The 16894-nt window shown below is 38.4% G+C and overlaps 1 protein-coding gene across 2 annotated transcripts in view; it reads left to right on the top strand.

Annotated features, from left to right (window-relative positions):
* Positions 1 to 16894, top strand: part of MYO5C (myosin VC) — a 145943-nt gene that overhangs the window by 39548 nt on the left and 89501 nt on the right. For both annotated transcript variants that reach the window (XM_027840855.1, XM_027840856.1), the window contains exons 6-9: positions 1766 to 1909; positions 2718 to 2799; positions 4015 to 4122; positions 14737 to 14843. In XM_027840855.1, the coding sequence (XP_027696656.1) occupies positions 1766 to 1909; positions 2718 to 2799; positions 4015 to 4122; positions 14737 to 14843 (441 nt within the window). The remainder of the gene's footprint in view (positions 1 to 1765; positions 1910 to 2717; positions 2800 to 4014; positions 4123 to 14736; positions 14844 to 16894) is intronic.

Genomic DNA, 16894 nt, shown 5'->3' with positions numbered 1-16894 from the left:
AATGGGGTAATTCTGTTCATTCTCTGACTACAGAAAGAATAAAAAAGACCAGAAAGCCAATATTAATACTTTACAAATGAATAATGCCAGGGATTTGATTCTTATGTAGAGCTGAGGTTGGGAATATCATCAGTGAAACTTGAACAAAATAAATTAAATAAGTTTGTGTTGCAGTTCTATATGAACCCAAGCTCTCACGCTCTCAAATCTAAAGAAGCTAGGTGGGTATAGTGGATAGAGCACTGGGTCTGGAGTAAGGAATACTTGAATTCAAATTCAACCTTAGATACTAGGTAACCATGAGCAAGACACTAAACCTCTGCCTTGCCTCAGTTTCCCTGTCTGTGAAATGAGGGTTATAATAGCACCTACCTCTCAGGGTTATTGTGAGGATTAAATGAGAAATTGTAGAGCACTTAGCACAATGCCTAACACATAGTAAGTGCTATATAAATATTAGCTGCCATTGTTATTTTTTTAAAAGTCAGAAAAATGGGTGCATGCCCAGTTTCATCTATAGGCTAAATAGGGAGATGGCTAGCTGATGTCATTTGAAGAGCTTGGGGCAAACTTCCCTGTCCTCTTCTGCACACATACGTACCACAGTGTTTGAAAATTTCACCACTAGTAAAAGCTTTTCACCTTTGAAAAATCCCTGATTAAGATGCAAGTATCAATGAGGGTTGGAAGGGGGACGGCCAGGTCTTTAAGCTTTTAAAGCAACCACCATAGATGTGACTGTGATATAACCAAAATAAAGGCCCAGCAGGAATAGGATATTGGGTTAGTTTTTGGGAACAGCAAGGTAGAGAAGATCGATCCCTGGGCACTTGGAGGGAGAAGACCTGGATTCGAATTCAGCTTCTGGCACTTACTATTTGTGTAATTCCACACCATCCTCTATGAATTTCTTCACCCAGCCTCCTCATCTATAATTTGAGGATATTAATCACATTTACTACCACCCAGGATGATTATGAGGACCAGATGAGTATATTTTGCAAACTGTGCTTTATACTCTGCAAAATGTTATCTAGATCAAAGTTGTGTGAATAAGGCTAAGTAACAATTGTACTCAATAATAAGTTTAAATTAATAATAAAACATATCATAGGTAGTATACAATGCATTTTCCCAATTATTGTCACAGACAGTAAGTTTTATAGGAGTTCAGAAGAGGGAAAGATTGGGTATAGTCAGTAAGACCTCAGAAAAGGTGAGATTTGGATAGGATTAGGGGAAGGGAAGGGAAGGGACATTATGGATTGAGAGTGCATAGGCAGAAAAACGGGCATTTGAGCAATCATGTGGGTTAGCCTGTTGGCTACTGTGTAGGATTTATGTAAAGGAATAAATGGGTATAATAGAGGTTTGAGTGGTAAGTTGGCGTCAGGTCCCAGAAGGCTATGAATGCCAGTCTAAGGAGCTCAAATTTATTCCGTAGGCAAGGGAAAGTGCTCATCACCCTTAGTTTTGGCAACCAGAATTCCTTTTGTTTGGTAGGCCTAGTCCAGGGACAGGAAAGTTCAGCCCTTTGACTGAATCTAAATTTCATAGAACGAATCCCCTTAATAAAAGGATTTGTTCTGTAAAACTTGGACTCAGTCAAAAGGCTGCACCCAAGGACCTAGAAGGCCACATGCAGCCTCAAGGCCGCAGGTTCCCCACTCCAGACCTTTTGTCTAGGGTCTGTGTTTTTACAAAGAACCACACTAATGATCTTGATCCAAAAACATTTTTTTAATCTCAAAACTGTCTTTTGTAGGCTGTTGGAAATGCCAAGACCACCCGAAATGATAACAGCAGTCGGTTTGGAAAATATACTGAAATCAGCTTTGATAAAAGGAATCGGATTATAGGAGCCAACATGAGAACTTATCTTTTGGAGAAATCCAGAGTTGTCTTTCAAGTAAGGAAAAGAACTTCCATTAGCCCTCATTCTTTTCAACTGTTCCTATTTACTTAATGATTAGGGGGAGACTTGCATCATTCACTGGCAGGCAGAATACAGCTTGGCAATCTTTTATCTGTAGTAACAGAACTTTTTTATTGTCAACATGGGATAGTTGGCAAATGGGTGAAATTTCAATGGATATAGACCCTTAAAAAGCTTCATCATTTATATATTCCTGTATTGTTTTAAGATTAGATTTTTATTGTGTTATAGGGAAAAAAACCTGATTGAAGTAGTCATGGTCACCATAATGGTTTTTGTTACAAAACCGAGATTAGGAATGAGATTTTCATTTGACTTTGGGGATGAGGTAATTTTTTTTATATATACACAAGTTTTTTAGCCAACATAAATGGAGAAAATATTTGGGTTTGGGAAGGTAATAAATCAATCAAGTCTCAACAAGTGTAGGTCATGTTATTCCCATTTCACACAATCCTATCCTTTAAAAATAACACATCTATCTCCTTTAAAAGTCCTTTATCTCAGACTGTCCAGTTATTATGTCACTGTCTTTGTTGGAGAAAGGACTTATTTTTAAGGGGGACTGCTGGGAAACTAACTTAACATAGACAAATAGTTCATAACTTAATTGCTTTTAGAAAAGGCTCTTGGGAAACACAGATAAATAAGAATGTTTGATCATGATCCTAGAGTGCCAAAATCCACTTTAAGGACCCTCTAGTTAAGAATCAAATGCCTGACATTCTTCACTTGTGAAATATTGATATGGTTTTCTGGTTTTTTTTCTTTCTTTCTGCAGTCAGAAAATGAACGCAATTACCACGTTTTTTATCAGCTTTGTGCCTCAGCGTTGCAGCCTGAATTTAAACACCTTAAATTGGGTATGTCATAGTAGATGGAAGTATTTCTACAATTTGAGGGGGGTATTCTCTAAATTTTAAGTCAGTTTCCTTGGTATGACAGTAACACAAGGGCTCTCCTAACTTTTTTTTTTTTTAAAGAAGAGGCTCTACCTTTCATTTTTTGGATTCCTAAGATCACCAGAATCTGAGGGGTGAGGGGTGTAGTTGACATTGAAGTCTCTGGGGCAATGGGCTTGCAGTTGGTGAGAAGGAGGGGCCATGACAGTGTCTGCTAGCATATTGATTGGCCCTGTTAGGATTCAAGTTAGGTCAACTGTGAGCCCAGAAGTAATGCCTTATTTATGAGATGTCCTATAGAAGTAGGACATTCCATATAACTAAAGTTTATCCCTTTAACCATCAAAACTTTTTTTTTAACAAACCTGTTTTTGAACTGAGTCTTTCTGAAATGTATTATATGCTTCCCTGCCTTCTTAAATTTTCCTTGATGACTCAGGGTTACTATTCTGATCATTGATTATATCACACTATGATATAACTCAAGGGACTTAAGATATATAGGAATGATGGCCACTATATAAAATGGCCTGCTATGCTTTTACAGTTCTTTCTTTCACCCTGCTATCACCTGGCTTCCAACACCCTCCAAACCCCCCACCATACCACACCCCCATGCTTCTTAAATACTGTTTTAATTTAGGAAGAATTGAATGTTACTGGAGGTCCAAAAACCCAAAGCTTATTATATCATCAGTAACATCTTAGACACAATTCAACAAATATTTATTAAGTTCCTGCTGGGTGCCAGACACCGCGCTGGGGCTAAAAAGACAAAACAAAAAGCAATCCCTGCCTTTAAGAAGTTGACATTTTACTGGCTTTTGTGTGTGTATATGTAGGTGTGATATTTAAATAGGTATGTGATTAGATTTTAGTCTGCCTCTATGTTGCATCAAAGTAGCTCTTGTCACAAAAATTATCTTCCCTCTAAAAGGCCTTTTCAGCCTACCTCTAGATTCTGAGATCTGTGTCCAAAAGCTGCTATTTCCAGGATGCTAGCTAATTATGTATTCATGACTGGGCAATAATTTTCAGGATCTCAGAGAGTTAATGAAGCTGGAATTGACCTTCTAGCATAGTGCCAAGCATGCTTAATGCAGGCAAAAATATTGACTGAATGATTCAACCAACCTCAAGTTCATGAATGTATTAAGTTTTGCCTTCCTCTTTTAGTGAGTGCAGAAGAATTTAATTATACAAGAATGGGAGGGAATATCATCATTGAAGGAGTGAATGACAGAGCAGCCATGATAGAGACGCAGAAGACATTTGCATTGCTAGGTGAGTGAAGAGATGCTACACACCTGGTTATTTTCTCAGAGTAAAAGAATGCAGAAATTTCATGTCTTTTGACCAAATACTAATAAATATTCATTTGGTGATTAGCAGTTCCTAAACTACTCTGGAGGAATCCTATTACAATTGATCCAAAGTAGGGATCAATTCCTATTTTTCATTTCTTCCTTCTTTTAATTTCATTGTCACAGTAAGGGGGTTTGGTGGAACAATGCCTGAGCCTGTTCTCAGGCTTTAAATCAAATGGTGATTCCCCAGCTGTAGGTAGTCCATATCACTCAATACCAGAGGACATTTAGGGATAACCACCAAGCTCTCTCTGACTCTCATAGAGCTGACTGCCTCTCTGCCTTTAACTTCTCCCCTTTTATGGTTGGCAACATTCATTTTGTTAATCTAGGGGTTTGGTGTGGATTTTTCCAATCAGATTATGGCTCATATCCTACCTACTATTCTCTTAATGTCCCTTTCCTACTACAAATGATAGTCATTCACTTGTGCATAACTATATTTAGGTCCTTAATCATACTATTAGAAATGAAGAGAGAAAAAAATACATCAATGTACCTATTGCAAGCATCTTCTCTCATACCCACAATCCCCCTGAGATTAAAGCCCAACTCTTTTTCATCAAGCAAGCCAAAACCCAGGAGTTTTAGTTCCTCTACCCAGCCAGTCCTACAAAGTGCTAGTAAGGTCTACCTACTGGGGTTTTTCCATTCATAATGCAATCTTTTGAAGCACAAGTAGTGGAGACAACTTTAGAATTTGAGGTTTTTCTGTTTGTTTTTCCATCTCAAGTCATCTCAAAACAACTCAGGTTTGGTCCTCACCAGCTGTTTCAACTGAGCAATGATTCCTTCATACAATCCTCAGATCTTCTTGTGTACTTAATTGTGTATTTAATTACTTCTTTGCCTTCATTTATGCCAGAAATGGTGTAGAGAGGGCATTTCAACAACATATAAATGGGCTAAATCTCTCAGTTGCCTCCAAGTTGCTGGAGGGGGATAGCACACTGGTTTCCCCAGGCCACTATTTCCCCAAGTGTGTATGTGTGTCTGTGTCTCTGTGTGTGTGTGTGTCTGTCTCACACACACATACACATATACATTGAGTTCAAACCCTCTTTAAAAATCAGCCTTCATTTGGCTTTTTCTGCATCTGTCTCAGCCTGAAAGTTTTATAAGCATGACTTAGAGGCTCATTGTCTGCCAGGTGGGTCACATAATTTAAACATTTTAAAGTGCCTATTATGTGCAAAGGCATTTTCTAGGTACTAAGGACACAAAGACAGACTTTGCTATCCATCATCTTGCAATATTATGTAGTGGGGAAGGACAAGTATATAGATATTTATGGTACAAGGGAGAAGTGACATAAAGGCAATGAAAAGGTCTAAGCAACACACTCAGAACTTTGGGGAGGGAGAAATAATTTTCACTGAGGAGGAGTATGTGGGTAGATCAAATCAGAGACCATGGAAGAGATAGAGTTTAAGTTGGGTCTTGAGGAAGTCAGTGACTTCATTTGGTAGCTATAGAGACCAAAATTCATTCCAAACATGGGTGAGCAAGAGAAGGAAAAGGGTTAGGATTTGAAAGATGTAAGATTGTGGAGGACTTTCAATGTTGGAGTCAAGAGTTTATATTTTGCTCAATAGGCAATGGTGAACCACTGGATGATTTAGAGCAGAGGAGTCACATGATCATAATGGATCATTATGATTATTTGGGCAGCAGTATGGAGGATGGCTGGGAGAAGAAACAGGCTGGAGGTAGGAGGCATAGGTAGGAATCAGTTACAGTAGACTTGGTAAGAATTCAATTCAGTTGAACAAATATTTCATAGATATGACTGCCTGGCCACTGTCAGTATTTGAAAGGTTGAGGAAATTAGAAGAGATCCTTCAGGAGTGGAGACAGGCATATGTCTATATATACATACACACGTATGTACATATATATACATATATATTAAAGGGAGGGAGTAAACAGAATATATGTCATATAGGTCAGTGAGATTGGCTTGGATTTCTGGCAAAGTTCTAGAACAGATCATTAAAGGGATGTTTAGTGATCTAGAAAAAAGAAATAATGATTACAATGAATATGCTTTCCTCTAAACATGTCATGCCAGACTAACCTTATTTCCTTTTTTCATAGGATTATTAAACTAATAGATAAGGTCAGTTCTGTATGTTTAACTTTTTTTTTTGGTGAGGCAATTGGGGTTAAGTGATTTGCCCAGGGTCACACAGCTACTAAGTGTCAAGTGTCTGATCTGAGACCAGATTTGAACTCAGGTCTTCCTGACTCCAGGGCCGGTGCTGTATCCACTGTGCCACCTAGCTGCCCCTCCGTATGTCTACCTTAACCAGATTTTAGCAAAATAATTGATAAGGTAAGACATATCATTCTTATGGAAAAGGCAGAAAAAGATTTGATGATAATATAACTGAATGGACTTGAACTGGCTCTTATTGATTTTCTTGATCACTATTTTATCAGGTACAAATTTCAAGGTTTTTCTGGTGTGTGTATATGGAAGCTAAATAGTCAGCCCTCTATTCAGGCAGCCATCTTGGCTAGAAGTCAGTCATTGGTAGCTTTGGAGAGAACAAATTCAACCGAAAGATGGGTCAGAAACCAGATTGCAGAGTGTTTAGAAGAAAATTAGAGGACAGGAAGTGGGGGCACAGATTATATATAGCTTACTCAAGGAATTTGGTCATAAAGGGGAGGAATGCTACAGAACAGTAGCTAGCAGGGATGGTCAGATCAAGTAAGGATTTTTTAAGGATGAGAGACATGGACTTGTTAGTTGGCAACAGGGAAGGAGCCAATAGCTAGGGAAAGATTGGTGATAAGAGAATCGAGAGGATAATGGGAGCAATTTACTGGAGAAGGTGGAAAATTATGGGATCAAGGATGCCTTTAGAAGGGCTTTCCTTGGTAAGGAGAAGGGCTTCCTCTTCATCTGAGCCTGGAGTCAGGGAGGAGATAGTAAAGGAAGATGTCTGATGGGAGCTTTTAACAAACAATCTCAGTTTTGGGGGTGAAATATAAGTGAGTCCTAGTAGAGATTCTTTTTGTATATGGGCTGGACTATAAAGAGGTTGCTGAGTCCCTTCTGACACTAAAGTTTTGCAATTTTGTTCCTGTGTTTTCAATCTGTTCTTCCCTGTTGCCTCTTGCATGTTGGAATGTGCCATGTACATTTGCCATGTAAAATTCCTCATCAGCAGCAGTCATTTGGATATGCTATAGTTTCACAACTACCCTTCTGACTCCACAAAGACTATATTTGTTCAGGTTCTTAATGATGTCTTTTTTCACATATGGCACTTTATAGTTTTTTTAATTCTATATTTAACCATTACCAAAAAGGGTGAGCATTTCCACATATAGAATATAACAGAAAGAGTACTTTATGTGAAGCTGTAAATCTGTGTTGTGGACAGCTTGCTTTTCTTATTTTAAGTATATAATAAATTCAACCTGTTATTTTTAAGGTTGTCTTGCTTCTCTGTGTTCCCTACTGACCTTTTTTCTATTCAATTCTCTCTATATTTTAAAATACTTCAGTGATTCTTTTCTTACTTTTTTTTTCTTCATTTTGGTAGCCTCATTGCTAGCCTCTCCCTAAACCCTTTCTCCCCCTGCCAATTGAAAGAAAGAAAAATAAAACCCTTGTATCAGATATGCAGAAACAAGCAAAACAAATTCCTGTGTCAGTCATGTCCAAAAATGTATGTCTTATTCTGCACTGTTAGTTCATCAGGAGGCAGGTATCATGTTTCATCACTGGTACCTTGCAATTGTGGTTGTTCATCACATTGTGAGAGTTCCTGAGTCTTTCAAAGTTGTTTTCCTTATGTTTGGATAGTATTGTAGAAATTATTCTCCTGGTTCTATTCACTTCACTTTGTATAAGTTTACATGTCTTCCCCAGTTTATCTGAAATCATCCCTTTCATCATTTCTTACAGCGCAGTAATATTCCATTATGTTAATATACCATATCTGTCTAACATTCCTTATCCAATAGATGCCCCTTTAGTTTCCTTTTTTTTTTGCCACCATGAAAAGAGCTACCATAAATAAGTTTCTACATATGGGTCCTTTCGGTCTTCTTAAAAAACAAGCTTTATAATGATGCCTTTTGTTTTTACATCGTAGTCATTTATGGCATTTATTTTCCACTCTGCCTTCCAAATTGAACCTTCCTTCATAACAAAGAAAAATAGTTAAGTAAAAACATCTGACACTGTATACAATATTCTGCCCCGGTGATTGCCTGCTTCTCTGCCAAGAGAGAGGAGGTATTTTTCATTATTTGCTTTCTCGTGATTTAGTGATTTTCAGTTAACTCAAGATTTGACTTCCTTTTAGTGACCTTTAAATTTCCATTGCCATAATAATTGTGTATATTTTCCTTGTGGTTTTGCTTATTGAACTCTGCATTAGTTCAGATAAATCTTAACATGTTTCTCTGAATTCCTTTTATCTGTTATTTCTTACTGATCAATAATAGTCCATTGCATTGGTGTACCACAGTTTGATCAGTCATTCTCCAGTCAATGGCCACCTACTTTATTTCCAATTCATTGCCACCATGAAAAAATCCTACTTAATGACTTCTTTATCATGAAAAAATTAAAGGGTATTATGATTTCATCCTGATCATCTTTATCCTTTGGGTTTCAATGCGATAAATTACAGTTATTCCTGACATCCTGGAATTCCAGGAAACAACATTTTCCTGACAAGCCTCTTAGCACATTCCTCAGGTATCTCCCATGGAGACTTCTCATCGACTCACTTCCTGGCAATAAAGGATCCCAATAAAGGATCCCTGTTCTTCAGCTCTTCACCTTGTTCTTGTGCACCAACTGTTGCACATTGGACATGTTGCTGAAAAGATGCATGTAAATTGTATTTCTATAAATTTAATGATTAGTTAAAATCCTATTTAAAGAAATTTAAATTTAAAGAAATCCTATGGTCAATCACCCAGCATTTATTAACACCTACTATGTGCTTGTCAATGTACTAAGTACTGGAGATGTAAAGAAAGGTAAAAGATAGTCCCTGCCCTTGAGGAGATGCAGTCTAAGGGAAGAGACAACATGCAAACAGCTATGAACAAACAAGACCAGTTCAAGTCAAGTAAAGGAATCCTCCCAATTTTTCCACTAGACCTTATTTCTGTGAGGTAGTCCTCCAGTCCCTTCCTGCCCTCTGAGCCTCCAACTCTATCCAAACAGGAAAGAATAAGCTATCATCCTTCATGCTTTGACTGAAATTCACTCACACCAATGTATTGTCTCTTCTGGGTATTTACATTTGAAAGACTTCTATCTTTAATTCTCTAAGGAAATATTGTCTCCTACTAAATACACTTTAGGCAATAGAGCCTTCTTGCTTCTCCCCTCCCCTCAAAAAACCCTAGTCCTCATTAACCTGCTTGAGAGACAAAGCAATACAAAGGAAACAGTAAAAAAGTCCCAGCCCTTCAAGGAATTTACATCCTGATAGGGAAAGAGAGACAACACATAACACTAATGCATTTGTGTATACAAGACACCTACAAAACAGTAAGTACTTTTTGGTGTGACCCTGGGCAGATCACGCAATTTCTCAGTTCCCCAGGCAATCCTTGAAGACTATTTGGTACTAAACCATTCCTGATCTGAAATGGCAAAAAGTTTGATCTGTACCAGAATTTCTAGATCTCAGGACACCTTTTCATTCTTAAAAATTATTGAGGACTCATTCTCAGAAGCTCCTGTTTATGTGGGTATATCTATTCATATTTGGTGTATTAGAAATTAAAAGTGATAAATTTTTGAAATATTGATTCATTAAAGATAACAATAAACCCTTTTCATGTTACCATGAATAGCTTTTTAAATGGAAAAAAAACTATTTTCCAAAACAAAAATAATTAATGAGAAGAGTAGCATTATTTTACATATTTCTGCAAATCTTTTTAATATCTGTTTTGCTTAATAAAAGATAATAGATTTTCATATTTGCTTCTGCATTCAATCTGTTGTGATATATTTTGGTTGAAATATATGAAGAAAATCTGGCCTCATCCAGATAGGTAGTTGGGAGAAGGAGGAGTATATTAATAAGGTAAATGTCTTAATATAGTTTTGACCTCACAGACCACTGGAAAGGGTCTTGGAAACTGCCAGGGATGTGTGAACCACATGTTGAGAACTGTTGATGTATACCAATTTAATCGCAAGAACAGATTTTTTTAAAAATATGTATTATTTCATGATGATTGCCTTGTTCGTTCACTGATTGCTGCAACTTGATAGTAAATGGGTTTGCCTGTTGACGTGATTGATGTCATTGTCTCCAGGCTTATTTCCACCTACTGGTTAAAATCTTCCTTTTCTTTAGCTTTCTATCTCTGCTCCAGGGATGCTTCCTTTCGTTGACATTGTAATCAACCTGGAGAAAGCAGAATGAGCAGGACTCTGATAAAAATCTACTGCTCTTTGTAGGCCTCTCTCTAGCTGGCTTCACGGTTCTTTTTATCCTTTCATTGATAATTGTCACTGATAACACCCCTTCTTGAGGAAGAAGACCCTGGAATTTAGGGTTCAAGTTACTCTATTGTAGTGTGATGCCTTGGTTGTCAGGGTGGCTTGGATTCGGGTCAAATCAACACTGCTTTTCACAAGCTCTCTTTTTCAAGCTAATGACATCTGACTAACTGAGGATTTGAGATCTTTCTTTTATGCTACGGAAGCATTATTTTGAATTTGTTCATCTTGGGGTTTTTTGTTTTGTTTTGCTTTGTTTTTGCAAACAAAACTGCCCATCTAACTGAATATCATAAGCAGGCATTCTATCTATGCTCCATTTTATCTGGGCTTATTTGTAACAATCTTGGGAGGTGGGTTGGAATTGTGTAGCTGAGGAAATTAAGAAGCACAAAAGACTTATTTGGCCATGAGTCAGACTGGACGGTAGGGGTAGAACAGGAAAAAGGGTTCCCAGCCTTGAATTTCCAGCTTATTGTCCATCTTTTGAGTCACACTGAATGCCATTCATTATGTTAACAAATTTGGGGTTTATTTTGGTCACCAATGCCAATTGTTCTCATGAAGAATTGCTACTGGACTGAAAGAGGACAATGGAAGAGGACAAGCACTTAGTAAGCAGTGATTATATGCCAGGCACCATGCTAAGTGCTTTACAACTGTGGGAAGTAGGTGTATAAAATCATCCCCATTTTATGACTGAGGAAACCGAGCTCATAATAACCCTGGGAAGTAAGGGTATAAAATTATACGCATTTTACAGCTGAGAAAACTGAGGCAGACAGAGATTGAGTGACTTGCCCAGGATCACATAGCTAGTAAGTGTCTGAAATCAGATTTGAACTGATTCCAGGCCCAGCACTCTGTCCACTGCATTACTCAGCTGCCTCTAGAACAGTAATTGACTAGACTTGATTAGAAATAAATTCATACTTTCAACCCTATCTCATCGGGCAGGTATTCCCTCCAGTATTACAAATCATAACCCACATGTCTCAATATCCTATGTGATTGTTGTCTATGTCTTCTCATAAGTCCTCTAGAGAATCTGCCCAGTCTTTTGGAGACCTTCCTCTGGTGCTTCTGTCATTTCATAAATGCACTCAGCACAGCAAATTGACTTGTTGCTGTTGCTATATGATTGGGCCCCTTCTTTTTCTAATCACACATTTCCTGTGTGACATCCCCTTATCCCACTTCTTGGGTGTGAGGCATTGGTAATATGCCACTGTCCACTTAGACCCACTATTCATTTTGCCATTTCCATTTGGGGCACCCTGTAGGTGACTCAGAAGAGATTGTCCCAACAGTTCACAAGAAAAAAAGCCAGGATTAAAAAATGCCTGTCAATGACATGCAGTTGGATGGGCGGCCTGTTGAGTTAATCTATCAGTACAGCCCTGAAGATGGACAGTGAGATAGTCTCAGGTTTGAATAGGTGGGAAGAGAAAACAGGCAGAGTCTCATTTGGTAATCTTCAGTGATGCTAAATTGTCTCCTCACACATATATAAAAATCTCTTTTTGACATTAATATTCACTTGGTGGACTTGGTGATACTATGTTACCGTAAAGCATGGAATGCTATACTCTTCAAAGATACATGAATACATATTTTGATATGTATATACTTTTAAAGTCTTAGTTCAGTTTTAAGCCTTAATAGCTTATTTTTTGTAAATACATTTCTTTAAATATATTGTGCTATACTATATTAAAGCATGTCACTTACATGTATGTATGTGAGCAAAGCAGAACTGAAATAGTTCAAAAGAAACGTGAGATGCACAAATCTAGAGAACCCATTCCAAGGTTCACATGGACTATTTGTGCCTGACCTGTGGTAGAACAGTCCGAGTTCAGATTGGTCTGATCAGATGCACCATAACTGACTCTAGCATAGGGATGTCATTTTGGTCTCTTCAAGAACAAAAGACAATAACAACAACAACAACAAAATGTACATTCATAATATGTATGTGCTTAGTGTTTTTTTAATAAATGGTGTTAAATTCAGGAAAAATGTATTCTTTAATGTAGAAAAAGCCTTTTTAATGCTTTGAAATCACCAAGGTACTTAGGTCAAGGATTAAAAGAGCAGCCTTTCATTTGGCTTTTTATTTTTTGTTGCATAAATGAAGGCACTATTGAACATATATCTACCAAGTGGTTTACAGCACCTTCTCTAAAGCTCTGCTCTAATCCCTCCTCATGGTGCGGAGCTGATCTTGACCTCTTGAATGATGTGCGAGTGGTGTGTGAGTTCTGAAAGATCCTAAAAAATCTTGTCACTAACATTTATGGGCTCTGCGGCCATGGACGACTTCTATTCTGACCTATTCGTTCCTTTAGGTAATTCTCTAAGACTGTAAGCTGCAGATTGGAGATGATCTTCACTGGTGGAGGGAGTTTCCATATTGGGAAATCACCGCACCAGCAAAATCATAAGTCCAGACCAAATTTAAAAATATAAATTTCCAAAGAGCAAACTAAGGGCAGCTAGGTGACGCAGTAGATAGAGCTCCGGGCCTGGAGTCAGGAAGACCCCAGTTCAAATCCAGCCTCAAATACTTACTAGTTTGTGACTTTGGGCAAGTTGCTTAACCCTGTTTGTCCAGTTCCTCATCTGTAAAATGAGCTGGAGAAGGAAATGGCAAATCATTCTGGTATCTCTGCCCAGAAATCCCCAAATTGGGTCATGAAGAGTTGGACATGACTGAAATGAGTGAACAACAACAAAAAGTAGAAACTCTATGGAAAGGGACCCAGTGACCGTCTGAATGAATGCTCATCATCTGAGAACCAGCCTAGCTCGGTTTGGAAAAGTTCATCACCAGAGGGTTAGCCATAGGGTAAGGCATGTGTGTCTTTGTGTGTATGTGTGTGTGTATGTGTATGTACACACACATATATTTGGCCACAGCAATTCATGATACCATCTCCTAAGGCCTGGAGGGGTTGTGATATGTCAGTGGAGCAAGGACACCTGAAAAATCATGGATCCTTGAGGCATTTAAATTGTATAGTAAGAACTCCAAGCCATCAGTATCCTTTTACTGGGGCATGTGAGTTCTCACCTGGCTCTCCCTATTTTCAGGTTCTGTTTGGAGGGAATCATTGTCCATTTCAGCATGGTTTAGTAGTCTTAGCTGTTTGTTAGAAGTGCTATATGATATCTTTAATGGCAGTTTTCTTTTTCTTTCATTCTCAATTGGGAGGAGGAGGGAAAGAAAGTAGATTTTTGCTGATTTCAAAAAATATAATCTTTTAAAAATGTTCATGTATAACCTATATCAAATTACTTGCTATCTCAGGGATGGGGCAGAGGAGGAAGGGAAAGGATTTGGAACTCAAAATTTTAACAAATGTGTATTAAAAATTGTTCTTATATGCAATTAGGAAAAAAATTAAAATAGATTTTTTCTTAATGTGGTATGTGACATACTCTCTTTGTTGGAGTACACTTCTGTGGATGCCCCCTGGAAAATACAGATAATAATCTAGATGAGCTTAGCTGTTTCTGTGCTATCATAATCTGTACTGCTTAGGCAAGGACTGATTCTTCCGCCCCTGGGAATGTCTGACCTCTCTCTGAAGCCAATAATCTTGCCCTGATGATTATCCAGTGGGCTGAGAATAAGAGCTTGACATGGTAACTTATTTTCAATTGTCCCAGTTTCACTTCTGTCACATGTTATCTGGCACAGAAAAATGGGTTAGTTTTCATTCTTTTTCAACTATGTAATGTGCCATGCTTCCCCACAATTGATTTGGCTTATGGAAACCTAACTAGAGAAAACAGTGAATGAACTACATTTGCTTCCTGGACCCAAGTTACTTTTTGAGAGTTCCATTTGAATCAATAATACTCCCTCACTCTGATGTTGTTGGAGTGTCCCAAAAGAGTTAATTCCTTCCTCCTCCTTCTTCCCCCCCAAACCCAATCATTTGGGTCTTCCTTACTCCTAAGCAATGACTTAAGTGCTGAAGAGAAGAGAACCCAGTATTTCTGGTTTTTGATTCTTTTTTTCCCCAGGTCTAAAGGAAGATTTTCAAATGGATGTGTTTAGGATCCTGGCTGCCATCCTTCATCTTGGCAATGTGCAAATCACAGCTGTGAGCAATGAGAGGTCCTCAGTCAGCGTAAGAAATTTGTTTGTTAAGGAGTTGCATATTGGCCTTTCTTCTTCTGCTGTGTATATGCTGAGCCCCGTTAGCTTTTATGTTGGCCCCATGCAGGTATTCAATGCTTCTTTGAAGAAATCAGAAGTTGAACCTGTTTAAGAGAGTGGTTTGACAGGAATTAGGTGGCGGAAAAGATAGAGAACCTTGTTTGCTAATATGGGCAGTTTGGTGGCGTGTGAATAGAGCACTGGGCTTGGAATCAGGGTGATTCATCTTCATGAGTTCAAATCTACTCTCAGACAGTTACTAACTGTGTGACCCCAGGCAAGTCATTTAAAGCTGTTTGCCTCAGTTCCTCATCTATAAAATGAGCTGGAGAAGGAAATGGCAAACCACTCCAGTATTTTTACCAAGAAAAACCCAAATGGGGTCATGAAGAGTTGGAAACAACTGAAATGATTCAAGAACAAAATTTGCTAATATTCTTAGTCTATTACTTAACTGGATTGGTGGCAGTAACAACAAAAGGAACAGTTATTTCTGTGGGATGAGCTAAAAAACACCAAAGCCACCTTGCCCTCTACCCAAGCAAATGTCAGCAAGAATCAATTACTTGTACAATAAATACCCATCAACTGTTCACATTTAGATAGCATCAGAGGCTTTTTTCTTTATCCAAACAAATGAATGCATAAATCTCTCATACAGGTATAAAAATGTCTCTGCAAATATAATACCTGGAAAGCATGTTGAAGGCAGGAACCGTTTTCTTTTGTCTTTGTACCCCTAGCACTTGGCACAGTGCCTGGCTCATAGTGAGTGCTTACAAGTTTGTTGAGCTGAATTAAACTGAACTGAAGGTGACTCCATTTATCTCTGTAACTCTTTCAGTGCCAAAGCATGGGGCAGTTAAGTGGTGCACCAGATGGGGTGCTGGACCTGGAGTCAGGAAGACAAGTTCAAATCCAGCCTGAGACCCTAACTGTGTGACACTGGGCAAGTCACTTAACCTCTATCTGCCTCAAATTCTTCATTTGTAAGATGGGGATAACAATAACAACCTTACCTCCCCCTCACGGTTGTTCTGAAAATAAAATGAGATCACTGTAAAATGATTTGCGAATCTTAAGGCACTATATAAATGCCAGCTGTTGGATGATGAAGATGAACTTACTGCTCTGAGGCAAGGGTTAGCATGATTTGTTGAGTTTTTCCTTCCAGCACATGTACATTTGCCTCTTTGCAACTTCTAAACACTACTTCTAGTTCTCTCTTCTGGGGTCAAATAAAATCTAATCCCTCATCTTATCTACGCAACAGCCTTTCAGATACTTAGAGAAACCAATTATGTCTCTAACTAAGTGTTCTTTGTCTTCATACAAAACTTCCCTAAGTTCCTTCAGCTGATCTTTATATAACATGATCTCAAGACTCTTCACCTATCTGAGTGAGAGAATTTTTCTCTTCCTCAGGCTCACATAGCTAACAAGTGTCTGAGGCTTGTTTTGAGCTCAGGTCTTCCTGCTTCCAGGTCCAGTGCTCCATCCATTGTTTGATCTAGCCACCTCTAGAGGTCTTTAAGCAACGGTTGGATGACTGTCGGTTGGAAATGTGATGTAGAGATTTCTTGTTCAGCTATGAATTGAGATTAAAAGGTCTCTGGGGTTCCATTACTAAATTTCCTTAGAAGTCCCTTTCAGCTGGCAGATTCTATGATTCTACAATTTGTATCCTCCACGGTGCCTTGCACATGATTATTGCTCAGTAATATTTGTTGACAGAATGACCACTCCAATGTTAGATTGGTGAGCCTCCAACTAGGAGTGAGCAAACATTTCATGCTGGCCATCAAGGAAGGCAGAAGGCTGAGGGGTCTGGTGTAAGGGGAACGCTACAGCAGAAAAAGACTGAGCCTACAGTTGGGAGTTGTCTACTAGCTAGAGTGGAGGAGAGTAGCAATATTCTCAAGAGCTTTAAGGAGACTATCTGTTAAAAAATATTTCTCTGTCTTTAACCACCTGGCTATAAACAAAACAGTTCATTTGATAGAGATGTTAGGACTCGGAATG

The sequence above is a fragment of the Vombatus ursinus genome, unplaced genomic scaffold (genome assembly GCF_900497805.2).
Source record: "Vombatus ursinus unplaced genomic scaffold, bare-nosed wombat genome assembly UNPS02014848.1, whole genome shotgun sequence".
Taxonomy (NCBI): Eukaryota; Metazoa; Chordata; class Mammalia; order Diprotodontia; family Vombatidae; genus Vombatus; species Vombatus ursinus.
Note: the sequence above shows the minus strand (reverse complement) of the source record. Positions and strands in the feature narration are given on the sequence as shown.